At 45.6% G+C, this 27,455-nt stretch overlaps 1 protein-coding gene across 3 annotated transcripts in view; it reads right to left on the bottom strand.

Annotated features, from left to right (window-relative positions):
• ST5 (suppression of tumorigenicity 5) overlaps positions 1 to 27,455 on the bottom strand; it is a 670,601-nt gene that overhangs the window by 226,436 nt on the left and 416,710 nt on the right. For all 3 annotated transcript variants that reach the window (XM_030201020.1, XM_030201019.1, XM_030201022.1), the window contains exon 5: positions 8,237 to 8,385. In XM_030201020.1, the coding sequence (XP_030056880.1) occupies positions 8,237 to 8,385 (149 nt within the window). The remainder of the gene's footprint in view (positions 1 to 8,236; positions 8,386 to 27,455) is intronic.

Below are 27,455 nucleotides of genomic sequence, written 5' to 3'. Positions count from 1 at the left end.
AACAGCTCTGTATGAACACGAACCGAACTCGAAAACACTGAACTGACCCAAAGAAACCACAAAAAGGGAGGGATTTGGGCTGGTCCAGAGGGACTAAAGGAAAGCTAATTAGCAGGTAAGAACTAATTTCTCCTTCCTTAGCGTCCCTCCGGACCGGCCCAGAATGTGACTGATGGGAAGTAAACAAAGCAGTAATTTCATGGGAGGGACCCCAGCATGCCTGTAGTAAGTACCTTTGCTCCAAAATTCGCCTCTTGTCGACATTGAACATCCAATCTGTAATACTTTGCAAATGAATGTAAGGACCACCAAATTGCTGCCTTACAAATTTCCACAGGAGGTACCAAACAGTGTTCTGCCCACAATGACGCCTGCCCCCTGGTAGAATGAGTCTTCACCCCTGAAAGAATTGGATTCCTTGTCAGAAGGTATGCAGATGCAATCATCTCCTTAAGCCACCGAGAAATAGTCAGGTTTGATGCTGCTAGCCTCTTATGGGAACCCCCAAGCAGCAGGAAGAGCCTGTCCATTCACCTGAACTCCTCTGTCCTTGACAATAGTGCATCAAAACCTGTCTGACATCTAAACACCAGAGTCTTCTCTGATCCTCTGACCCAGAAGCAGAACTTAGCACAGGTAACACCACCGATTGGGACAAATGAAATCTTGACACGACCTTAGGGAAAAAGGAAGGAACAGGGCAGGGCGTAAGACTACTCACTCCTTAGAAAATTCCAAAAAGGGAGCTCTACAAGAAAGAGCCTGCAACTTGGAAACCCTTCTGGCTGAAGCAATGGCTACCAAAAACACCGCCTTGAGTGTCAGATCCTTCAGCGTACAGGTTCAAAGGGAGACTTAGAAAGAACTGAAAGAACCAAATTAAGATCCCAGACTGGAAAGACAGTCCACAAAGGAGGACAAATGAGACCCGCTTTGCACAGAAAGCGAGAAATATCCAGATGACTAGCCAAAGATCTTCCTTGAATGACCTCCTAAAACAAGACAGAGCTGCAATCTGAACCTTAAGAGAAGCCAGAACTAGGCCTTTGTTGAAACCTCTCTGCAAAAAAATCCAAGATCTGTGCCACCGAAGCACGAAATAGAGACAAACTCTGCTCTTCATACCAAGCTTCAAAGACTCTCCAAGTTCAGATATAATTTAGCAAAGTAGATCTACGCTCAGATTTTAGCATAGTGGCTACCACCACGGTCGAGTATCCTCTCCTGGTCAACCACGCCTGCTCAACAGCCAGGCCATACGACAAAATCAAGCCTGATCTGGATAACTACCAGAAGATCCAGAGACTGCGGAAGCATAAGAGGAGCCCCGACCAGAAGGCAATAAAGATCGTGAGGCCAATCCAAAGCCACCAGTATTACTCGTCCCCTGTGAACTTCTATCCTCTGAATCAACCGGCCCAGAAGAGGCCATAGAGGAAACCGGGAGGCCACGGTTGAAGAAGAGCATCCACGCCCTGTGCTTTTGGATCCCTTCCTCGACTGAAAAATTGAGGTACTTTCGTGTTGAGACTCGAGGCTAAGAGAGCCATGACTGGAAACCCCAGTGAGCTACGATTGTTTGAAAGGCCAATACTCCGAGATATCACTCCCTTGGATCTAGAGTATTGTGACTGAGAAAGTCCACCTGGACATTTGCCACTCCCGCTACATAAGACGCCAAGAGAGCCATGAGATGAAGCTCTGCCCAGGACATGATCTGTTCTGTCTCTAGGTCCAGCTGGCTACTCCTCATCCCCTCCCCCCTTCGATTGACATAAGCTACTACTGTGGCTTTGTCAGACAGAATGTGAACTGACTGGCCGAGTAATAGCAGATGGAAAGCTTCGGGCGTCAGCCGAATTGCTCTGGTTTTCAACAGGTTGATCGAACAGGTTGTCTCCTGCTGAGACCAAAGTCCCTGCGTGTACTGCCCCTGACAGTGAGCTCCCCAGTCCTTGAGGCTGGCATCCGTTGTGACTATCCTCCATTGCAGCAGATCCAAAGGCATCCCCTTGGACAGATTGGCTGTATGTAGCCACCACCATAGATTGCTGCGATCCAGAACTCGCATGGGTAACCTGACCTGAGGTGACCATCTGTCCAGTAGGGACTTCTGCAAAGGTCTCATGTGCACTCTGGCCCAAGGCACCTCTTCTATCGTGGCTGCCATGCAGCCCCAAATCTGAAGATAATCCGTTGCGCATGGTACCGGGGTGCGAAGAAATGCACAAATTTGAGTCTGCAGCTTCAGAATTCTGGAGGTAGGGAGAAATACCCTCCCTTGTAGAGTATTGAAGGTCACCCCCAAATAGTCCAGCGACTGAGACGGCACTAAGCGACTCTTCTGAAAGTTGACTACCCAACTGAGAGACTGCAGGAACGAGACCACTCAAGTCGTGACTTCTAGGCTCTCCTGATGTGTCTTCACACTGATCAGCCAATCAGCCAGGTAAGGATCAACGAGAACTCTTATGGAAGAAAACATAAAAGAAAATCCAGAACAGCCAATGGCTCAGTTTATTATTCAAATTGAATTTATAAAATACATGAGAATTATAAATAGTTCATTCTTCAAATGCAAGATACAGGATGTGTTGATAAATAATACCCAACACAGGCCTCGTTTTGGCATGCAGGCCTTTGTCAGGGGTCCTATCAGCATAACAATTGATACTTATAATCCTGGTGTGTACAAACTGACCTATCAATGCATATCGAATATGGGCATCAAATGTGCTGCACCTGGACTGGAGAAAAAAATAGCATCGTCAAGGAAAGGTAGCACTTTTTATAAGAAAAGACGCTACCTTTCTTTGCCAATACTACTTTTTTCTCCAGTTCAAGTGTGGCACATTTCATGCCCACATTCGATGCAATATTTATTTATTTGTAGCATTTGTATCCCAATATGCATTGATAGGTCACTTTGTACACGGTAGGATCATAAGTACCAGTTGCGGTGTTGACAGGACCCTTGACGAAGGCCTGCGCACCAAAACACGGCTTGTGTTGGTTATCCCACGCAAACATGCGTGGGATAAGCATAAAGGAATCCTGTGCCGAAGGAATGGATCCTCAGGAGCTTAGTCAAGATCGGGAGGCGGGGCTGGAGGTTGGGAGGCGGGGATAGGGCTGGGCAGACTTATACGGTAAACATACCAGGCTATAACCTTTTTAGGAAGGATAGGGAGGGACGTAAAGGTGGAGGAGTAGCTCTGTATGTGAGAGATGATATCGCAGCAACTGAAATGACAGGGAAGTGGGGAAAGGAAGAAGCGATATGGATCACCTTAGAAAGAGAGGATAGAACCTTGGTCCACGTGGGTGTTGTCTATAGACCCCCGACACATTTGGAAGAACTAGATAAAGATCTGATCGCTGATATTCAAAAGTTGGGGAAGAAAAGAGAGGTGCTGTTGTTGGGAGATTTTAATCTGCCGGATGTAGATTGGAAGGTTCCGTCTGCAAAATCAGAAAGAAGTAGAGAGATTGTGGATGCTTTCCAAAGTGCTCAGCTCAGACAAATGGTGAACGAACCCACGAGGGAGGGAGCCACGTTGGATCTGGTGCTCACGAATGGGGATAGTGTGTCAAATGTCCGAGTGGCTGCACACCTGGGAAACAGTGACCATCAAACGGTTTGTTTTGATATAACGGCTCATGTGGATGGCAGCCACTCTAAACTCAAAGTCCTGGATTTCAAGCGAGCTGACTTTAACAAAATGGAAGAATACCTAAGGAAGGAGCTGAGGGGCTGGGAGGACATACGAGAAGTGGAAGGACAGTGGTCCAGGCTAAAAGAAGTAATAAACAGGGCCACAGACCTTTATGTAAGGAGGGTAAATAAAAGCAAGAGAAAAAGGAAACCAATATGGTTTTCAAAGCAAGTGGCTGAGAAAATAAAGGCTAAAGAGTTAGCGTTCCAGAAATACAAAAAATCTCAAGTAGAGGAACACGGGGAGGAATACCGGATGAAACTGAAAGAAGCCAAGAGAGAGGTACGTCTGGCGAAGGCGCAAGCGGAAGAACAAATGGCTAGAAATGTACGGAGGGGAGACAAAAACTTCTTCAGGTATATTAGTGAAAGGAGAAAGACTAAAAAGGGGATTGTAAGACTAAAAGATACAGCAAAACGCTATGTAGAAAATGATGAAGAAAAAGCCAATTTGCTAAATAGATACTTTTGTTCTGTTTTTACTGAAGAAAATCCTGGGGAAGGACCGAGAGGGACTGGCAAAAGTACACCTGAAAATGAACTGGATAAAGCACCGTTCACGGAAGAGAGTGTATATGAACAACTTGGAAAGCTAAATGTGGACAAAGCCATGGGGCCGGACAGGATCCACCCCAGAATACTGAGGGAACTCAGAGAGGTTCTGGCGGGTCCTCTTAAAGATTTGTTTAATAAATCCTTGGAGACGGGAGAGGTTCCGAGGGATTGGAGAACGGCGGAGGTGGTCCCTCTTCACAAAAGTGGGGATAGGGAAGAAGCTGGAAACTACAGGCCGGTAAGCCTCACTTCGGTTATTGGAAAAGTAATGGAAGCCATGCTGAAGGAAAGGATAGTGAATTTCCTGGAAGCCAATAAGTTGCAAGATCCAAGACAACATGGTTTCACCAAAGGGAAGTCGTGCCAAACGAATCTCATTGAATTCTTTGACTGGGTGACAGGAGAATTAAATCAAGGACGGGCTATGGACGTCATCTACTTAGATTTCAGCAAGGCTTTTGACACGGTTCCCCACAGGAGGCTCTTGAATAAACTAGAAGGGCTGAAGATAGGACCCGAAGTGGTAAACTGGATTAGGAACTGGTTGACGGGCAGACGCCAGAGGGTGGTGGTAAATGGAGTTCGCTCGGAGGAGGGAAAGGTGAGTAGTGGAGTGCCTCAGGGATCGGTGCTGGGGCCCATTCTGTTCAATATATTTGTGAGTGACATTGCCGAAGAGTTACAAGGTAAAGTTTGCCTTTTTGCGGATGACACCAAGATTTGCAACAGAGTGGACACCCCAGAGGGAGTGGAAAACATGAAAAAAGATCTGAAGAAGCTGGAAAAATGGTCTAACGTTTGGCAATTAAAATTCAATGCGAAGAAATGCAAAGTGATGCACTTAGGGAGTAGAAATCCAAGGGAGGCGTATGTGTTAGGTGGGGAGAGCCTGATAGACACGGACGGGGAGAGGGATCTTGGGGTGATAGTATCTGAGGACCTGAAGGCGATGAAACAGTGCGACAAGGCGGTGGCCGTAGCGAGAAGGTTGCTAGGCTGTATAGAGAGAGGTGTGACCAGCAGAAAAAAGGAGGTTTTAATGCCCCTGTATAAGACGTTGGTGAGGCCCCACCTGGAGTATTGTGTTCAGTTTTGGAGGCCGTACCTTGCGAAGGATGTTAAAAAAAATGGAAGCGGTGCAAAGAAAAGCTACGAGGATGGTATGGGAGTTGCGTTCCAAGACGTATGAAGAGAGGCTTGCTGACCTGAACATGTATACTCTGGAGGAAAGGAGGAACAGGGGTGATATGATACAGACGTTCAAATATTTGAAAGGTATTAATCCGCAAACGAATCTTTTCCGGAGATGGGAAGGCGGTAGAACGAGAGGACATGAAATGAGATTGAAGGGGGGCAGACTCAGGAAAGATGTCAGGAAGTATTTCTTCACGGAGAGGGTGGTGAACGCTTGGAATGCCCTCCCGCGGGAGGTGGTGGAGATGAAAACGGTAACGGAATTCAAGCATGCGTGGGACAGGCATAAAGGAATCCTGTGCAGAAGGAATGGATCCACAGAAGCTTAACTGAAATTGGGAGGCAGGGGGAAGAGGGGTTGGTGGTTGAGAGGCTAGGATGGGGGAGGGCAGACTTTTTATACGGGGTCTGTGCCGGAGCCGGTGATGGGAGGAGGGACTGGTGGTTGGGAGATGGGAAATACTGCTGCACAGATTTATACGGCTGTGCCCTGGAAAAGACAGGTACAAATCAAGGTAAGGTATACACATATGAGTTATCGTGGGCAGACTAGATGGACCGTGCAGGTCTTTTTCTGCCGTCATCTACTATGTTACTATGTTACTATGTGCCAGAGCCGGTGGTGGGAAGCGGGACTGGTGGTTGGGAGGCGGGGATAGTGCTGGACAGACTTGTACGGTCTGTGCCAGAGCCGGGGTTGGGAGGCAGGACAGACTTGTACGGTCTGTGCCAGAGCCGGGGTTGGGAGGCAGGGCTGGGGAGGTGAGGATAGTGCTGGGCAGACTTATACGGTCTGTGCCTGTGCCAGAGCCGGTGGGTGGGAGGTGGGGCTGGTGGTTGGGAGGCAGGGATAGTGCGGGGCAGACTTATACGGTCTGTGCCCTGAAGAGCATAGGTACAAATCAAAGTAGGGTATAAACAAAAAGCAGCAAATATGAGTTATCTTGTTGGGCAGACTGGATGGACCGTGCAGGTCTTTTTCTGCCGTCATCTACTATGTTACTATGTAATGCCACACTGGGAAAAGACCAAGGGTCCATCGAGCCCAGCATCCTGTCCACGACAGCAGCCAATCCAGGCCAAGGGCACCTGGCGAGCTTCCCAAACGTACAAACATTCTATACTTGTTATTCCTGGAATTGTGGATTTTTCCCAAGTCCATTTAGTAGTGGTTTATGGACTTGTTCTTTAGGAAACAGTCTATAAAATAATGAGTGGAGTTGAACGGGTAGATGTCAAGTGTCTGTTCACGCTTTCCAAAAATACTAGGACTAGGGGGCATGCGATGAAGCTACAATATAGTAAATTTAAAACGAATCGGAGAAAATGTTTCTTCACTCAACGTGTAATTAAACTCTGGAATTCGTTGCCAGAGAATGTGGTAAAGGTGGTTAGCTTAGCGGAGTTTTAAAAAGGTTTGGACGGCTTCCTAAAGGAAGTCCATAGACTGTTATTAAATGGACTTGGGGAAAAGCCACTATTTCTGGAATAAGCAGTATAAAATGTTTTGTACATTTTTGGGATCTTGCCCGATATTTGTGAACTGGATTGGCCACTGTTGGAAACAGGATGCTGGGCTCGATGGACCTTTGGTCTTTCCCAGTATGGCAATACTTATGCACTTATGTACGTCTCTTGCATTTGGAGAATGAACTGTGGATAATTTTCAGCGTATTTTATAAATTTGATATGAAGAATAAACAGCCACTGGCTATCCTAGAATTTCTTCTTATGGCGTCTTCCACTCCTTTTGTCAAATCCAAATTGTTGCCAAATTATCTCCAACTAATGATTGCTAATGCCTCATTAACTAATTAATTTGTGTGAACTTCTGCCCTAGGCATCCAACTTTGGGTGACCTATATAGAATCCAGGAGCATATATGTGCACCTGTGGATTTTATTAAATACACGTATACATCACAGATGCCGTTACCGGATAAGCGCTTTTGAATATCAAGCTGACAGTGTGTAGGAAGTGTCAAATGGGATCATAACAGCCCAGCACCCTGTCTGACTTGATAGTAGCGGGAGCTTAGAGGGAACTGCACACTTCAGTTTTGAAATTGGAAGCAGCCTTGTACATCAAAAGCTTTGATATGCAGCAAAGAAATACATCATGGTTGTACAGAAAAAACGTAAGACTTCATCTCTTTTCAGCTTCAAAACAATTTTTTAAGCCTGAGCTGCTGAAAGATAGATGATAAAAACACCCATGAAAAATATGTGCAGAAAATTAAAGGAGACAAAAATAACCTTTCGGCATACTATTTATTTATAGTAATCTAAAAATTAATTCCACTTGCACAACCCTCATCTTGACAGTGAAAGGGCTAGTATTTACATTTATTGTTGGGTTTTAAACATTTTTAATTTATTATAATTGACATATACTTTAATTTATATAATTATTGACCATGAATGCAATACAATGACTAACCTTTCATAGCTGCTGTTTTAACTATTTTCAACCACTTATTTAGTACAACATGGCCAATTTGCTCCTCAGCCAATAAAACTTCAACCCTGAATGTTTTTTGTTCAGGAAATTAAGGATTAAAATAGTTGCGAATCAAGTTTGTCAATACTGATGGTGGCTATAAAAACTGAAGACCTTTTCTTTTTTTCTTACTCTGCAAATTTGTTTCTTTCTGTCCTCCTTTTCCAGTTGGAAACAGCTTCCTGAATCCTCTGGTTTCCTCCTTTTGCTGCTCCAGAATAAAAGCATGATGTCAAGAAATGAATACAGTCCAAGATCTGCTTGCTGAATTACCTGGGGAGGTGTTGTGTACTTCCTGTCCTGAGGAGTCCACATCCTGTGCAAAGAATCTATGGAATTCTCAGATAACAGCTTGGATTTTCGGCCTGCATGATGGCCTTTCAGGTCCACATCCTCATACGGGTTCTCCTTGGGTAAATCTCCTGGAAAGATTTTGACCGGAAAAGAAAAACAGTCGGACGTTTAGTAGGAAAAAAAAAATCATGTGAACTGAGCAGAAGCTCCATACAAAACTCTCCTCAGCTTTCAGCATGAGTCATGCTGCAGTCTACAGCTGGATATATTTGGAGTACAGTTTTGGCTATGGTGTTGACTTTTTTCATCCCTAATGCAAAAGATTTCATAAGACTTAAAATGGAGCATTTACAGCTGGTTGGACCCACAAAGATACTTTTTAAAAATCTTTCAGCCATGTTACAGAAATGAAACCTGTTAAAAAAAAAAAAAAACAACCCCAATTTAAAGAACATAAGATTTTATAAATGCATTTAGGAGGTCTTTTACTAAGGCGCGCTGGCATTTTTAGCTTGTGCTAAAAATAGGCGTGCGCTAAAGATGCCAATGTATTCCTATGGGCATCTTTAGCATTTAACGCGCGCCTAATTTTAACGAGCACTAAAAATGCCAGCATGCCTAAGTAAAAGACCCCCCCCCCTTTTTTTTTTTTTTTGCATCTTTGTAAGGAAAAACAAAGGCAACACATACCCTGGCCAGGTTGAGAGCTAATGGGTTAACTCCATCAAGACTCATCCCCAGGGCTGTGCAATGACTGATAAGGCTCATTACAATAAAAACAGCCTTCTTGCCTCACTCCCCATACTTACCCTTGAACAAGAGATCCACACTCGCCCAACACTGTACCCTGAGCTACAGGACCTGCCTGAAATTGTTTCTAGCTGAAAACCAGGGAAGCCCATATCAAATCCCACTGCAGCTCATTCTAATCTTGGGAAGTCACTAAAGAACCCTTTTACCAAGTGGCGGTAAAAAGTGGCCCACTGTAGTGTTGGCGCATGAAATTGCTGTGCACCGAGGTTACTTTTTACTGAAGTGGGAAAAAGGCATTTTTTTGTTTTGGCCTCATTAATGGCCATATGCCAATATCAAAGTTAGCATGCAGTCACTTACTGCCTGAGCCCTAACCGCTACCTATTTAGTAGGTGGTAAAGGCTCACTCGCTAACCCGGCAGTAATCGGGCAGCATGCGGCAATGTGCCCATGCTGCCCGATTACCGCTGGGAATGCCTACTTCCCACCATGGCAAACTCTGAACTACTGCTGGGTACCCAGGTGCACGGTAGTGCTGTTTTGCTGTGCACTACCCACGCCGTAGCCCCACTACCGCTTCCTGAAAGGGCCCCTTAACTCTCTATTTCCCCTTCTTATAGCACAGAGTTGTGTTTATCCAAATTTTGCCTAAAAAATACATAATTTTTATCTAACTATAATGGGGATCCTGTTGTCGAACTAATACAACAAACAAGTTATCCTTCATAATCTGCAGCAGCTCCATCATCCAGAACTCAGCTGTCTCTCTTACAATTCTCTCCCAATATAATGTGTGCAATATCTGTCTTACTCTCTTGTGGATCTCATGCCATATAGTCCCTGGCAACTCTGTCTCCAGCAGCTCTCATATAATAATTCTGGCAACTCACTCTCACGTGCAGTTATTACACAGCCTAAAACTGGTGGGTTATCAATTGGTTCCTGGAATAGAACTGCGTGTCAGAAAACTACAGGAGTTTATGCCATGTGACGGTTATAGGAAAGCTTACAGAGATTATAGTTTGTATGAGCTACGGGGAAAGAGCTGCCAGAGTTACTGCTCTGCTGGAATTTTGCAAATGAAAAAAGTGACTTAAGCATAAATCTACACTCCCGAGGGAGATTGAAGCATGAGTCAAAACATACACTGGATAAAACTCATTTTTTTAAATAAGTTTCTAATGTTTGATTTTGTACTTGAACAATAAAAGCACTAGACACATTTTATATTGGACTGGAAGCGATTGTGGACTAGAGAGAGTTTGTGAAAACACATTTGAAGAACTTTAGTGTTTATATTTCATTATTAAAAGAATTAAATAAACTAATGGAACTTGCTAATCTTCTTTTCTCAAGTCTACTATAAATAGCAAGACAATAACCCTCTATTATTCCAATTTATAGAAGAATCGGCTTCAGACACTCAGTGAGCGTATTATAAAAGTATTTAGCTCACTGACTCTTACCGGTGGCTTCCATATTCATGTAATAAGCCTACCTCGAGTATCCTCATAAGCCTTAGACTTCTATTTTTTTCTTTTTTTCTTTTTTCGTGTCACTTTTTCATATTCTACTTAAAAGGTACACTTATCTGCTGCTCTCCATATAGGACTTTCGGTACGCCCTACAGCGAGCTCCCGTTTCGCCACCAGCTTCATAAGGAGCAGTACCGTTTCAAATCTAAACATAAAGAAAACAGCTTGTTACATTCGGAAAAAGGGTAGAGGTAATCATTTACTTTAAGCCTAGGAACTTACTTGAGATCTTCCTATACTTTCTAACTTGCAGCGTCTTTTCATTCTAAGATGGAGGACGCTGTCTTTTATGACGTCGGCCCCACTTGGCCACTCCTATTCTAATTATAATTTAAAGAGATAGACCGACTTGCCTCAAAGAAAGACTTTCCAGTCTATCCTTGCATTAAGTCCCTTAGGCTCTAGAGTTTGCAGTCTATGTATCCACCTTTGCTCTTTACGAATTAATGCCTTGTTTCTATCCCCTCCTCGTTGAGATATAGGGACATGCTCAATAGCCATGCATTTGAAATCCTCAAATTTATGCATTTTTTCTATACTATGCTTCACTAAAGGTGCTTCTTTCCGTGCCACTTTTAGATTATGTTTATGATCTGTTAGACGCAGTTTCAATTGTCGAGTAGTTTTTCCCACATATATTTTTGGGCAAGGGCACATCATGATGTATACAACATGAGTAGATTCACATGTGGTGTTACTTGTTAACTTGTATACTCTATCATCAATGGGATTCATAAATTGGTTTGTAATTAACATGCTGGAGCAGAAACTACATTTCCCACAATGCGAATGTCCCATATCATCCCGCTCTGGCTCTTTGTGTTTCTGAAGCATTTCTCTCAGATTCCTATCTCTACTATGTGCTATCCGTAGTCTATGGTGGAGAAACACAGGGTGCGCTTGAATTAGTCGCCAATGTTGTCTAATAATTTTAGTAGCCATCCGGGTCCCATGAGTGTATCTCAATATACACGTATGTAAATCTGTTTCCTTAATAACATCATTTTGTCGTGAAGTTAACAGTTGTTCTCGATGATTGTTTTTCGCTCTAGTATATGCTCGATCTAGAACATTTTTAGGGTAACCACGGTCTTCAAATTTTTCCACTACTTCTTTTGCTCTATGTTTGTATTCCTTTTGATCACTACAAATTCTTTTGTATCTTAGAAGCTGTGAAAATGGAAGACTTTCTTTGGTATTCCTAGGATGATTACTGGAATAGTGCAACAACGTATTTCGATCGGTAGGTTTAACAAACACTGTAGTATGAAATCGATTTTGTTGTTGTATCACTTTTACATCCAGGAACGTTATTTGTTCCAAAGAATATTGCATGGTAAACTTGATGTTAACATCCCTTAGGTTTAACCATTGGAAAAAGTCAAACAAATCTTTTTCTCCTCCTCGCCACAGAAAAAAGATATCGTCAATATATCTATACCAATTTAGTATATATTGACTCCATTGGTTTACATCAATCCATTGTTCCTCGAAATCCAACATATATAAACAGGCTACTGATGGAGCACATGTAGCCCCCATCGCTACTCCTTTAATTTGATGAAACATTTTCTCTTTAAACATAAAGAAGTTTTTTGTCAAGGCTATTTTAAGTAAATTCAATAAAAACTCAGTGGGTACCTGATGAGGACGGACCCTTTTATTCAAAAATCTTTCCACTATATTAAGACAAGCCTGTACAACCTGTAGTACAAACCAGTAAGTCGTATTTACGTGACAGTACACATTTCCTGAATATATTAAACTCGTTTAAAGATCTAACAGGGGGCCCTGTAACAATGGTTACCATGGATATCACGTCTTTATACACTTCCCTTCCCCAGCAGGCTTGTCTTAATATAGTGGAAAGATTTTTGAATAAAAGGGTCCGTCCTCATCAGGTACCCACTGAGTTTTTATTGAATTTACTTAAAATAGCCTTGACAAAAAACTTCTTTATGTTTAAAGAGAAAATGTTTCATCAAATTAAAGGAGTAGCGATGGGGGCTACATGTGCTCCATCAGTAGCCTGTTTATATATGTTGGATTTCGAGGAACAATGGATTGATGTAAACCAATGGAGTCAATATATACTAAATTGGTATAGATATATTGACGATATCTTTTTTCTGTGGCGAGGAGGAGAAAAAGATTTGTTTGACTTTTTCCAATGGTTAAACCTAAGGGATGTTAACATCAAGTTTACCATGCAATATTCTTTGGAACAAATAACGTTCCTGGATGTAAAAGTGATACAACAACAAAATCGATTTCATACTACAGTGTTTGTTAAACCTACCGATCGAAATACGTTGTTGCACTATTCCAGTAATCATCCTAGGAATACCAAAGAAAGTCTTCCATTTTCACAGCTTCTAAGATACAAAAGAATTTGTAGTGATCAAAAGGAATACAAACATAGAGCAAAAGAAGTAGTGGAAAAATTTGAAGACCGTGGTTACCCTAAAAATGTTCTAGATCGAGCATATACTAGAGCGAAAAACAATCATCGAGAACAACTGTTAACTTCACGACAAAATGATGTTATTAAGGAAACAGATTTACATACGTGTATATTGAGATACACTCATGGGACCCGGATGGCTACTAAAATTATTAGACAACATTGGCGACTAATTCAAGCGCACCCTGTGTTTCTCCACCATAGACTACGGATAGCACATAGTAGAGATAGGAATCTGAGAGAAATGCTTCAGAAACACAAAGAGCCAGAGCGGGATGATATGGGACATTCGCATTGTGGGAAATGTAGTTTCTGCTCCAGCATGTTAATTACAAACCAATTTATGAATCCCATTGATGATAGAGTATACAAGTTAACAAGTAACACCACATGTGAATCTACTCATGTTGTATACATCATGATGTGCCCTTGCCCAAAAATATATGTGGGAAAAACTACTCGACAATTGAAACTGCGTCTAACAGATCATAAACATAATCTAAAAGTGGCACGGAAAGAAGCACCTTTAGTGAAGCATAGTATAGAAAAAATGCATAAATTTGAGGATTTCAAATGCATGGCTATTGAGCATGTCCCTATATCTCAACGAGGAGGGGATAGAAACAAGGCATTAATTCGTAAAGAGCAAAGGTGGATACATAGACTGCAAACTCTAGAGCCTAAGGGACTTAATGCAAGGATAGACTGGAAAGTCTTTCTTTGAGGCAAGTCGGTCTATCTCTTTAAATTATAATTAGAATAGGAGTGGCCAAGTGGGGCCGACGTCATAAAAGACAGCGTCCTCCATCTTAGAATGAAAAGACGCTGCAAGTTAGAAAGTATAGGAAGATCTCAAGTAAGTTCCTAGGCTTAAAGTAAATGATTACCTCTACCCTTTTTCCGAATGTAACAAGCTGTTTTCTTTATGTTTAGATTTGAAACGGTACTGCTCCTTATGAAGCTGGTGGCGAAACGGGAGCTCGCTGTAGGGCGTACCGAAAGTCCTATATGGAGAGCAGCAGATAAGTGTACCTTTTAAGTAGAATATGAAAAAGTGACACGAAAAAAGAAAAAAAGAAAAAAATAGAAGTCTAAGGCTTATGAGGATACTCGAGGTAGGCTTATTACATGAATATGGAAGCCACCGGTAAGAGTCAGTGAGCTAAATACTTTTATAATACGCTCACTGAGTGTCTGAAGCCGATTCTTCTATAAATTGGAATAATAGAGGGTTATTGTCTTGCTATTTATATTATTAAAAGAATGCAATATACTCAACAACTGTTGCAATTATATTTATCTTTATTAAACCAATTAATCTCATAAACCTAACAATTATTGTCTAAAATCCCCATATATCTAACATTCATTCATCCATTCACTCTAATTCAAATCTATAAAACTAATATCAAAAAACTATTATCAAACTCTATAACATTAGAATACCCGGAATGATTGTATCACTTATGATCTTATAAATGTACTATTTTCAATAGCAACACTGGTGTGAAACTTGTTAATTACACTGTCAATCAAAGCACCTTTTCTTCGTTACGATCTTCATTCAATCCATTCGTAACCTGATTTAGACTTCTCTGTAGCCATATGAAGATCAATCCATTGATTATGTCAATTACCCACCACAGCAGGTTTAAATCAAAGATTTGTATTCCATCGTAAACCACAACTGATTTACTGTGTGCTATAATACTGAATGACGGAAGTTTCATTCACCGTGATTCCAATCTTCACGGAACTAATGTTGAATCTTTTCCTTCTCAATTTCAAACTGCTTCATTGAAGCTATCCTCTCATTGTTCACTGAAATAATTTTGCACAGACCCTACACGATCGTGTTTCGCAAAATTTGCGTCTTCAGGGGTCAGTAATCGGCTCTACAGGTGGCCAAACATTCAACAGTCCTGGATGTGCCGGTGGCAGCGCCTCAAAAGACGCCCACACATGCCCACACATTATTAAAAGAATGAAGTGATCAAGGGAAATTTTCAAAGTCATTTATCCACGTAAACTGACTGGCTGAAAACTGCCCTCCCATAATGCACGTATTTTTGGCCATCTGAAAAGGAGGTGTTCCCAGGGATGCACTTAGATCAAGAAGGAACAGAATGAAGATTGTGCTTTCAACTTTACATTTTTACTGTTTCAATAAAACAATACACAAAGAAAAAGCAGGTGCAAATGTCAGAGGATATTTTGAGGGGCATTTTCGATATGAGCTCTCTCAACAGAGACCTGACTCCATGTGGAAACTCAAAAGAGTAAAATCTTTCTTCCCAAGGGCCATTTTCCGAAATCTGGTACAATCGATGGTACTAAGTCACCTGGACTACTGCAATGCACTTTAAGCTGGATGTAAAGAACAGATTATCAGGAAACTTCACACCGCCCAAAACACCGCAGCCAGACTCATATTTGGAAAAACAAAATACGGAAGTGCAAAACCCCTAAGAGAGAAGTTACATTGGCTACCTCCTAAAGAACGTATCACGTTCAAGATTTGCACGATAGTTCATAAAATCATTTACGGAGACGTCCCGTCATACATGCACGACCTAGTGGACCTCCCACCCAGGAATGCCAAAAGATCTGCCCGTACTTTTCTTCAGCTACACTTCCCCAGTTGCAAGGGATTAAAATACAAACTAATACATGCGTCCAGCTTTTCTTACATGAGCTCGCAGTTGTGGAATACACTACCAAAATACTTAAAAACAATTAATGAAATAACCAACTTTCGCAAATCGTTAAAAACCTCTCTCTTCACTAAAGCTTACCACGAGAATCCATAACTAACCACAACATACCACCACAACTCCTTGACTATGACTGTCTCCTTTATATAACTGTTTGATTATATTTACATGTGAACCTTGTTATTCTTATTATCTTTGTAACACCAATTGTACTTTGTACCCTGAAATGGCAATGCCATTACAGGTATTTGTAAGCCACATTGAGCCTGCAAACAGGTGGGAAAATGTGGGATACAAGTGCAATAAATAAATAAATAAATACAATTCTGAAGACTACTGACATGGAGGTCAAACATTAAAGTAGCCACATGCTACATGGTAGTATAAGCCGTCAGCAGAACACACCCATACATGTATTAATTTCAAACTGCTTTCTTCTCTGCACCCTCTTGTTTGTCTGTCTGCAGGCATATTGCAACAGGCATCTAGTCCTACCTAGTCTTATCATGCCAATCATCTTACAGCATAACACCCATAAAGTGTCACCATCATACATCATTCCTTAGCTTCTATCCAAAGGGCAAAACCCCCCTTCCCTTTTTCTACTTAGGATGTTGTTTAGTTCACACAAGGATCTGAAACGATGTACAACACAAGCAATTCTATTGTGTAGCCTTCTCTGATCAGGTCCAAGACCCACTGATCTGAGGAAATCTTGGCCCACTCCTCGAGAAAGAGGGAAAGTTGTCCTCCTATCACAGGAATCGAGGAGGGGACCGGCGCACCATCACTGAGAGGGTCGCCCTTGAACTCCAGGTCTTGAGCCTGCTGCTGTGGAAAATTTGCCCGAGCGAAAGGAGTTCCTCTGCTGAAAACGGGCATGCGAAGTGAACCCAGCAGAACGCCCCGGGTGGTACCTTCTAGCTTCACGGAAGCGAGGTCTGTAAGAGGAGGGAACCGCCTGACCCTTGGAAAAAGGCTGCGGCCTATCCTTGAGTAAGCGCTGGGGTTTGGCATCCTCCAGGCCTTTCACAATTATATAGAATGTTTGTACGTATAGAATGTTTGTACGTTTGGGAAGCTTGCCAGGTGCCCTTGGCCTGGATTGGCCGCTGTCGTGGACAGGATGCTGGGCTCAATGGACCCTTGGTCTTTTCCTAGTGTGGCATTACTTATGTACTTATGTTCTCCAACTCCTCACCAAACAGGAGAAGGCCTTGAAAGGGCAACTTCACCAACCTTTGCTTAGAGGCCATGTCAGCTGCCCAATGCCGTAGCCACAGAAGACGGCGAGCCGCCACCGCTACAGCCATCTGTTTAGCCGAAGCTCTGACCAGATCATAAAGGGCGTCAGCCAAAAATGACAAGGCCGACTCCATCCGCAGTGCCACCTGCGAAAGGGGCTCCGCTCCATCTCCGGGCTGTTCCACTGCCTGTTGTAACCAAGCGAGGCAGGCTCGGGCAGCGTAGCAGCTGCATGCAGACGCCCATAAGGATAGGCCTAAAATTTCAAAGGACCATTTCATAGCTGCCTCCAGGTGACGGTCCTGCATGTCCTTCAGGGCAACTCCTCCTTCCACTGGGAGGGTAGGTTTCTTTGTCACAGCCCTGACCAGGGCATCTACTTTAGGCACTAGTAGGCGAGCCAAATGCTCCTCACTTAGAGGGTATAATTGCCCCATAGCCCTGGCGACTTTCAAAGGCCCCTCGGGGTCAGCCCATTGAGCCGTGATAAGCTCTTGGATGGAGTCATGCAAAGGAAAGGCTCGAGCAGGCTTCTTAGTACTTGCCAACCTCGGATTACCGGAGGAGGTTTCAGTACTCCCAGGGTCTTCTGTAGAGAGGACCTGCAAGGCATCAGTAATAAACACTGGCAGCTCATCGCGGAGGAAAATCCTCACCGCGGAAGGATCATCTGGATCCGGTGGCAATTCTGCACCTTCTTCTGGCTCTCCAGACCACAAAGGCCTGCCAGACCCCTCAGAGTCCTCAAATCCCGACCACAGGGGGGGGGGGGGGGGAAGGGGGTGCGCCACTCTCTGAAGGGGAATCCACCCTTCTGCGCTTGTCTTGCGGCCATCTGTCAGGGGAAAACTCGCCTGACGGTAATCCAAGGCCAGACTCCACTGGAGGGGATACAGAAAGCAGGGCTGCAGGGGACCCCTGCGGAAGAGCTCTTTTTAACAGGTATGCATTATGCAGCAATAAAACAAATTCAGGGGAAAATGGCTCACCCTGGCCTCCCGGTTCCAGTCTGGGGGAAACAGCTCTTTTATCAGCCTCCACACGAGGCGCCCCTCCAGGCTCAAACCCCTCTGCCTCAGCGGGGGTCGCGCCATGCTGTTCCACAATGGAGCCTATTGCCAGCTCCACAGAGCGGGAAGGAACATCGCTCGCCATGCTCCGGCCGGCTCTACCGTCTGAAAAGCACGCCTTACAGAGCCCCGCTGCAGATCTGCGCTTGCCACAAACGGAACAGCGCTTAACTTTCTCAGCAGCCATCGCCGAAAGCGACGGAAATTCAAAATGGCGGATTCACGCCAAAATCGTCCCAAACGCGGGCCCTCACCGGAGGACCTACAAAATGCTCTTAGCTCACCAGACCGAGTCTCCGAGCTCCGGTCACGCTGCACAATCAGAAGAAAACTTCTTTTCTGGGATCGCAGCGCCAAAGCACGACGCAACTTTTTTTTTTTTTTTTTTTTTTTTAACGCTGTGAGGAAAGTTTGAGGCAACAGCAAAAGAGGCAAATTTCCAACTCCGGAGGATCAGTAGCGTGGGAAAGGCAGGGAAAGGGTGAACCTATGTGCCTGCATCCACAGCGTGGGCAAAGACAGGGACGGGGCTTGCCTATTTGTCTACTTCCACATCGGGGACCGGGTAAGGCAGGGAAAGGGCTAACCTATTTGCCTTTAAAGTGGGCACCATCAGCCACAACACCCCTGCTACAACTGGTAAAAGCACAGGAGCCACCCCAGGCAGAATTTCTGAAGGAGCTTGAACAAGCTGCAACCACCCTGCTGGGGAGATAGAGAATACTGAAGAGGCAGATGGAGCTAGCTGGCCATGAGGCACTATGGTTTTTCAGTGCTCTCTATCTCCCCCTGCTGGCTGATGGACACAACCCACTCGTAATGGATTCATCTGCTTGATGACAAGGAAGTGTCCGTTCTCTTGAGGCTAGAGTAGCAGACTTGGTGGAGCTGAGGGAGACAGAGAGGTACATAGAGGAGACCTACAGGGATGTTGTAGAGAAGTCCCACCTCCAGTATGGTAGCCCCTATGCTACCTTGGAGGAGGGAGGTCTCCTAGAAGGAGAGCATCACCCTGGTGAAGTAGAAAGTATTCCTGTAGCCAGGACCTGCCCACCAGGGGATATACAATCCTCTCGCACTGAGGATATGTCTCCAAGTGCTGCCGGGGAGGGAAGGGTTAGGACAGCTGTTGTAGTTGATGACTCAATCATTAGGCATGTAGATAGCTGGGTGGCTGGTGAACGTGAGGATCGTCTGGTGACTTGCCTGCCTGGTGCGAAGGTAGCGGACCTTACGCATCACCTAGATAGGATTTTAGATAGTGCTGGGCAGGAGCCGGCTGTCTTGGTACATGTGGGTACCAATGACCTAGGAAAATGTGGGAGAGAGGTTCTGGAAGCCAAAATTAGGCTCTTAGGTAGAAAGCTCAAATCCAGAACCTCTAGGGTAGCATTTTCTGAAATGCTACCCGTTCCACACGCAGGGCACAAGAGACAGGCAGAGCTCCGGAGTCTCAATGCGTGGATGAGACGATGGTGAAGGGAGGAGGGTTTTAGATTTGTTAGGAACTAAGCAACATTCTGGGGAAGGGGGAGCCTATTCTGAAAGGATGGGCTCCACCTTAACCCAGGTGGGACCAGGCTGCTGGCGTCGGCAATTAAAAAGGAGATAGAGCAGCTTTTAAACTAGAAATGGGGGGAAGGCTGACAGTCGCTCAAAAGCGCATGGTTTGGGATAAGGTATCTTCCAAAGATATCATCAAAACAGGGAAGACAGGGTATCCTGATACTGAGGTTGCAAAAGAGACCGTAGTAGATAAGGTGTCCTTAAATAAAAATAAAAATCAGACAAAAGATTGCAAATTAATACTGTCAAGTACTAAGCATCATGTAAATAGGAACAACAAACATACTTTGAAATGTCTATATACAAATGCCAGGAGCCTAAGAAATAAGATGGGAGAGTTAGAATATATTGCACTAAATGAAAAATTAGATATAATAGGCATCTCTGAGACCTAGTGGAAGGAGGATAACCAGTGGGACACTGTCACACCGGGGTACAAATTATATCATAGTGATAGGGTGGATCAAATTGGTGGAGGGGTTGCATTGTATATTAACGAGAGCCTTGAATCAAATAGATTGAAATTTCTGCAGGAAACAAAACACTTCTTGGAATCACTATGGATTAAAAGTCCATGTGTAAAGGGGAAAAGGATAGTGGTAGAAGTGTACTACCGTCCGCCTGGCCAGGATGAACAGACGGATGCAGAAATGTTAAAGGAAATTAGGGACGCAAACAAACTGGGCAACACAATAATAATGGGTAATTTCAATTACCCCGATATTGACTGGGCAAATTTAACATCGGGGCACACTACGGAGGAAAAATTCCTTGATGAAATCAAGGACTGCTTTATGGAGCAGCTGGTAAAGGAGCTGACGAGAGAAGGAAAATTCTAGACCTCGTCCTTAATGGAGTGCATGATCTGGTGCGGGAGGTAATGGTGCTGGGGCCGCTTGATAACAGTGATCATAATATGATCGGATTTAATATTAGCTTTAAAGTAAGCATACATAGGAAATCAAATACGTTAGCGTTTAACTTTAAAAAAGGAGACTATGATAAAATGAGAACGGTGAAAAGAAAACATCAGGCGTGGATGCTGTTCAAAAACACAATCATGGAAGCCCTGGCCAAATATATTCCGCGTATTAAAAAAGGAGGACGGAAGACCAAACGACAGCCAGCGTGGTTAAAAAGTGAGGTGAAGGAAGCTATTAGATCTAAAAGAAAATCCTTCAGAAAATGGAAGAAGGAACTGAATGAAAATAATCAGAAACAGCATAAGGAATGTCAAGTCAAATGGAAAGCACTAATAAGGAAGGCTAAGAGGGACTTCGAAAAAAAGATTGCGTTGGGAGGCCAAAACAGATAGTAAAATTTTTTTTAGGTATATTAAAAGCAGGAAGCCAGCAAAAGAATCGGTTGGACCACTAGATGACCGAGAAGTAAAAGGGGTGATCAGGGAAGACAAAGCCGTAGCGGAGAGATTACATGAATTCTTTGCTTCGGTCTTCACCGAGGAAGATTTGGGTGGGATACCGGTGCCAGAAAATGGTATTCTAAGCTGACGAGTCGGAGAAACTTAATGAATTCTCTGTAAACCTGGAGGATGTAATGGGGCAGTTCTACAAACTGAAGAGTAGCAAATCTCCTGGACCGGATGGTATTCATCCCAGAGTACTGATAGAACTGAAAAATGAGATTGCGGAGCTATTGTTAGAACTATGTCATTTATCCTTAAAATTGAGCGTTGTACCGGAAGATTGGAGGGTGGCCAATGTAACGACACTTTTTAAAAAAGGTTCCAGAGGAGATCCGTGAAATTATAGACCGGTGAGTCTGACGTCGGTGTCGGGCAAATGGTAGAGACTATTATTAAGAACAAAAATACAGAGCATATTCAAATGCATGGATTAATGAGATGTGGAGGGGCATAATCGAATGGCGCCGGCCATCTCCGGGGCCGGCTCCGCAAATGAGCGGAGCCAACCATATTTTCAAAAAAGATGGTCGGCCATCGCTTTCTTCGACAATACGGTTGGGGCCGGCCAAATCTCAACATAAATGTTGAAATCGCTGGGTTTGAGATAGCCGGCATTGGTTTTCGCAGATAATGGAAATCGAGGCCGGCCATCTCTAAACCGGCCAAATCCAAGGCATTTGGTCGTGAGAGAAGCCAGCATTTGTAGTGCACTGGTCCCACTAACTAAATGCAAAAAGCCCTTCCCTTACCAATCTGGAAAGGAATGGGCATGCATGAAGGAAATTGCATGCAAATGAGCTGCTAGACGTCCTTCTCTGTGACGGCAGTTGAGGACGTCCAAAATGTTTCTGTGAGACAGTGGCGTTCCTGGGGGGGGGGGGGGGGGGGGGGGCGGACCAGCCCGGGTGCATGCCGCTGGGGGGAGGGGTGCCGCGCGCCTATCGGCTCCGCTCGTTCCATGCTCCCTCTGCCCCGGAACAGGTTACTTCCTGTTCCGGGGCAGAGGGAGCATGGAACGAGCGAAGCCGACAGGCGCGCAGCACCCCCCCAGCAGGTAAAAATGCACCCGGGGGGGGGGTGTCCTTTCGCCGGGGGGGGGGGGGTGCATCACCGATCCACCCCGGGTGTCAGCCACCCTAGGAACGACACTGCTGTGAGGACAGCCATGCCTTTGCTATGCCTCTGACACCCTTTTTATTTATTTGGATTTTGGATCACAAGTAGCAGCAGTGGGATTTGAACTGGCCACCTCTAGATTGCAAGACCAGTGCTCTAACCTGTAGGCCACTCTGCCATTTTTCCACTCTACTCCACTCTCTTGAAATTTGGCCATCCCTGTGGGGGGCAGTTGAGGACGTCCAAAATGTTTGAAAGAAGGACGTCCATGCCTTCGTTATGTCTCCGCTGACACATACATACCTCCCCCCCACCCCCCCCCCCACGGACCTGCATACTGCAACCCCCCCACAGGGATGGCCAAATTTCAAGGGAGTGGAGGAGTGGCAGTGGCCTAGTGGTTAGAGCACTGGTCTTGCAATCTAGAGGTGGCCGGTTCAAATCCCACTGCTGCTACTTGTGATCCAAAATCCAAATAAATAAATAAAAAGAGTGTCAGAGGCAAAGCAAAGGCATGGCTGTCCTTCTCACAGAAACATTTTGGACGTCCTCAACTGCCGTCACAGAGGAGGACGTCCTCAACTGCTGTCGCAGGGACGGAGGCATAGCAAAGGACTTTTTCTAAAAAAAAAAAAAAAAAAAAAAGACAAAAGTTATTGAAGTTGTTTTTTTCAGGTTGGGAGGTGGTTAGAGACCACTGGAGAAGTTAGGGGAGGTCATCCCCGATTCCCTCCAGTGGTCACCTGGTCAGTTCGGGCACCTGTTTGATGCTTGGTCGTGAAAAAAAAATGGACCAAGTAAAATCAGCCAAATGCTCGTCAGGGCTGCCCTTCTTTTTTCCATTATCGACCGTGGGCAGCTATCTCTTAACCACGCCACCGTCCCGCCTTCGCTACTCTGCCGATATGCCCCCTTGAACTTTCGCCTTCCCCATGATGGCCAAAATCGGCTTTCGATTATGCCGATTTGGCCGGCATTGGGAGAAGGGCGGCCATCTCCAGATTTGTGTCAGAAAATGGCCGCCCTTCTGTTTCGAAAATAAGCAAGAAAGTCAACATGGATTTAGTGAAGGGAAATCGTGCCTCACCAATCTACTACATTTCTTTGAAGGGGTGAACAAACGTGGAAAAATGTGAGCCGGTTGATATTGTGCATCTGGATTTTCAGAAGGCGTTTAACAAAGTACCTCATTAAAGACGCCAGAGGAAATTGGAGAGTCATGAGATAGGAGGTAGTGTTCTATTGTGGATTAAAAACTGGTTAAAAGATAGAAAGAGTAGGGTTAAATGGTCAGTATTCTCAATGGAGACGGGTAGTTAGTGGGGTTTCCCAGGGGTCTGTGCTGGGACCGCTGCTTTTAAACATATTTATAAATGACCTAGAGATGGGAGTAACTAGTGAGGTAATTAAATTTGCTGATGACAGAAAGTTATTCAAAGAGACTGGGCATCTAAATGGCAGATGACGTTTAATGTGAGAAAGTGCAAAGTGATGCATGTGGGAAAGAGGAACCCGAATTATAGCTATGTCATGCAAGGTTCCACGTTAGGAGTCACCGACCAAGAAAGGGATCTAGGTGTCGTCGTTAATGATACGTTGAAACCTTATGCTCAGTGTGTTGCTGTGGCTAAGAAAGCAAATAGAATGTTAGGTATTATTAGGAAAGGAATAGAAAACAAAAATGAGGATGTTATGCCTTTGTTTCGCTCCATGGTGCGACTGCACCTCGAATATTGTGTTCAATTCTGGTCGCCGCATCTCAAAAGGTAAAATTATGTATCATACCTGATAATTTTCTTTCCATTAATCATAGCTGATCAATCCATAGACTGGTGGGTTGTGTCCATCTACCAGCAGGTGGAGATAGAGAGCAATCCTTTTGCCTCCCTATATGTGGTCATGTGCTGCCGGAACTCCTCAGTATGTCGATATCCAAGCTCCATCCGCAGGACTCAGCACTTAGAGAATTACACCCACAAAGGGACACTCTGCCCAGCTCACCACCGCCGAAACGGGGGAGGGGAATTAACCCAGATCATCCCCACACAAGTGGGGGAGGGGAATCCGTCGAACTCATCCCTGCGGAGCGGGGGAGGGACACCACCCCGCCAATGCGGGGGGATCTGGCTTATCCTGCAACCGCAACCGCGGGAGGAGCTGACTGACCCTAACACCGCCGAAGCGGGAGGGGTACAAAGCTGCCCTACAGCCACAGGAAGCGGGAGGGAACGCCGGCAGAATTTATGTCTCAATCCAGCCCCGTAAAACGGAGGGGAGAGGAATGCAGCAGCTCACTGTAACACAAACTCGTCTCAACTCTTGAAGAATCCAATTGAAAAAACTTGAACACGAAGTCCTCCTGAACAGGAACTGAAGACTAAACTTGAACCTGAAATGCAACCAGAATATAAACAGTACAGATATCTGGGAGGGGCTATGGGTTGATCAGCTATGATTAATGGAAAGAAAATTATCAGGTATGATACATAATTTTACCTTCCATATCATCATGCTGATCAATCCATAGATTGGTGGGATGTACCGAAGCAGTACTCACCCAGGGAGGGACATTGAAATCCCTGACCGCAACACTGAAGCTCCAAACCGGGCCTCCGCCCGAGCAGCCACAGTCAAGCGGTAATGCCTGGAGAAGGTATGGGCCGATGCCCAAGTTGCTGCCTTACAAATCTCTTCCAAGGAGACAGACCCGGCCTCTGCCATCGAGGTCGCCTGAGCTCAAGTGGAGTGAGCCTCCAGCTGGATAGGCGGCACCTTCCCCACGGCCACATAAGCCGCTGCAATGGCTTCCTTGACCCATCTTGCCACTGTAGGCTTAGCAGCCTGCAGACCCTTACGAGGACCTGCAAACAGGACCAACAGATGATCCGACTTCCGGAAATCATTGGTCACTTCCAAGTATCTGATGATGACTCGTCTCACATCCAGATATTTGAGAGCAGAGTATTCCTCTGGGTAGTCCTCCCTACAAAAGGAAGGGAGACAGAGCTGCTGATTCACATGGAAGCGAGAAACAATCTTGGGCAGGAAGGAAGGCACTGTGCGAATAGACACTCCTGCCTCAGTGAACTGCAGAAAGGGCTCTCAACAAGATAGCGCCTGGAGCTCGGAAACTCTTCTGGCTGAAGTGATAGCCACCAAAAAGACTGCTTTCAACGTCAGGTCTTTCAGAGATGCCCTCGACAAGGGTTCAAAAGGCGGCTTCTGCAAGGCTCTTAGCACCAGGTTGAGATTCCACGCAGGCACCACTGAGTGCAGAGGAGGGCGCAGGTGATTAACTCCCTTGAGAAAACGCACCACATCTGGCTACGAAGCCAGGGAAGCACCCTTCAGGCGGCCCCTGAAGCAAGCCAGAGCCACTACCTGGACTTTAAGGGAACTGAGCGACAGGCCTTTCTCCAGACCTTCTTGCAGGAACGCCAACACTGAAGAAATTGGAGCAGTGAAGGGAGAAAGTGAACCTGCTTCACACCACGTTGCAAAGGTACGCCAAACCCTGGCGTAAGCAGTAGAAGTAGAGCGCTTCCTTGCTCTCAGCATAGTGGCGATGACCTTGTCTGAGAAGCCCTTCTTCCTCAGACGCTGCCGCTCAATAGCCAGGCCGTAAGACCAAAGGGGGAGGGATCCTCCATCACCACAGGACCCTGATGCAACAGGCCCTGCTCCACTGACAGCCGCAGAGGATCGTCCACTGAGAGCCTGATCAAGTCCGCATACCAGGGACGTCTGGGCCAGTCCGGACCCACCAGGATTACCCAGCCCGGATGCTTTGCCACCCGGCCTAGCACCCTGCCCAACACGGGCCAGGGCGGGAACACATAGAGAAGCTCCTGTGTCGGCCACTGTTGGAGAAGAGCATCTACTCCCAGGGATCGAGGGTCCCGTCCTCTGCTGAAAAAGCGCGGCACTTGGCAATTGGCCGATGACGCCATCAGATCTAGGCTCGGCTGGCCCCAGCGCTTCGTGATGTCCAAGAACACCTGAGCCGATAACTGCCACTCTCCGGGATCCAAGATATGGCGACTGAGAAAGTCCGCCTTGACATTCATGACTCCAGCAATGTGGGCCGCTGACAGCTGTTCCAGGCTCGCTTCCGCCCACTGGCATAGATTCATGGCCTCCTTGGCTAGAGGGGCGCTCTTGGTACCTCCCTGGCGGTTGACATAGGCCACAGCCGTGGCATTGTCCGACAGGACCCGTACTGGCTTCAACGCCAGTACCGGGAGTAACTCCAATAGCGCCAACCGAATGGCTCTGAGTTACAGGAGGTTGATAGACCACTTTGCCTCTGCAGGAGACCAGAGCCCCTGCGCTGTCCTTCCCAAACAGTGGGCTCCCCAGCCCGTCAAAGGGGTGTCCGTCGTGACGACAATCCACTCCGGGGTCACAAGAGGCATCCCTGCAGACAACTTGTCTGTCTTCAGCCACCAGCTCAGCGCCTTGCGCATTTGCTGGGTCCAAGGAAAGGCGCACAGCATAATCCTCCGACACCGGAGTCCAGCGCTGCAGCAGAGAGTGCTGTAGTTGTCTAATATGAGCCCTGGCCCAGGGCACTACTTCCATCGTGGCCATCATAGAGCCCAACAGCTGCACATAGTCCCAAGCCCGAAGAGGAGAGGCTACTAGGAACTAGTCCACCTGAGCCTGAAGTTTGACAATCCGATTGTCCGGCAGGAACACTCTGCCCACTTGGGTGTCGAATCGAACTCCCTGATACTCCAGGGACTGAGTCGGGCGCAGCTGGCTTTTCTCCCAGTTGATGATCCACCCCAGGCAGCTCAAAAGAGCAATCACCCGGTCCACAGCTTTGCCGCACTCTGCATAAGAGGGGATCAACCAGTCATCCAGATAAGGATGGACTTGTACTCCTTCCTTTCGCAGGAAGGCTGCGATGACCACCATTACTTTGGAGAAGGTCCGCGGAGCAGTAGCCAACCCGAACGGGAGGGCTCTGAACTGGAAGTGTCGGCCCAGGACTGCAAAACGCAGAAAGCGTTGATGAGGAGGCCAGATGGGAATATGCAAGTACGCTTCCTTGATGTCCAAGGATGCCAGGAACTCCCCTGCCTTCACTGCCGCTATAACAGAGCGGAGAGTCTCCATGCGAAAGTGCCGAACTTTCAAGGCCCGATTGACCCCTTTGAGGTCGAGGATAGGCCGTACAGAACCTCCTTTCTTTGGTACCACAAAGTAAATGGAGTAACGTCCCTTGTTAAGCTGATTTTCTGGCACCGGAACGACCGCACCCAGGCGGATCAGATTGTCCAAAGTCTGCTGCACTGCCACAGCTT

The sequence above is a fragment of the Microcaecilia unicolor genome, chromosome 4, assembly GCF_901765095.1.
Source record: "Microcaecilia unicolor chromosome 4, aMicUni1.1, whole genome shotgun sequence".
NCBI classification, from domain to species: Eukaryota; Metazoa; Chordata; class Amphibia; order Gymnophiona; family Siphonopidae; genus Microcaecilia; species Microcaecilia unicolor.
This window is presented reverse-complemented; position numbering and strand designations above follow the sequence as displayed.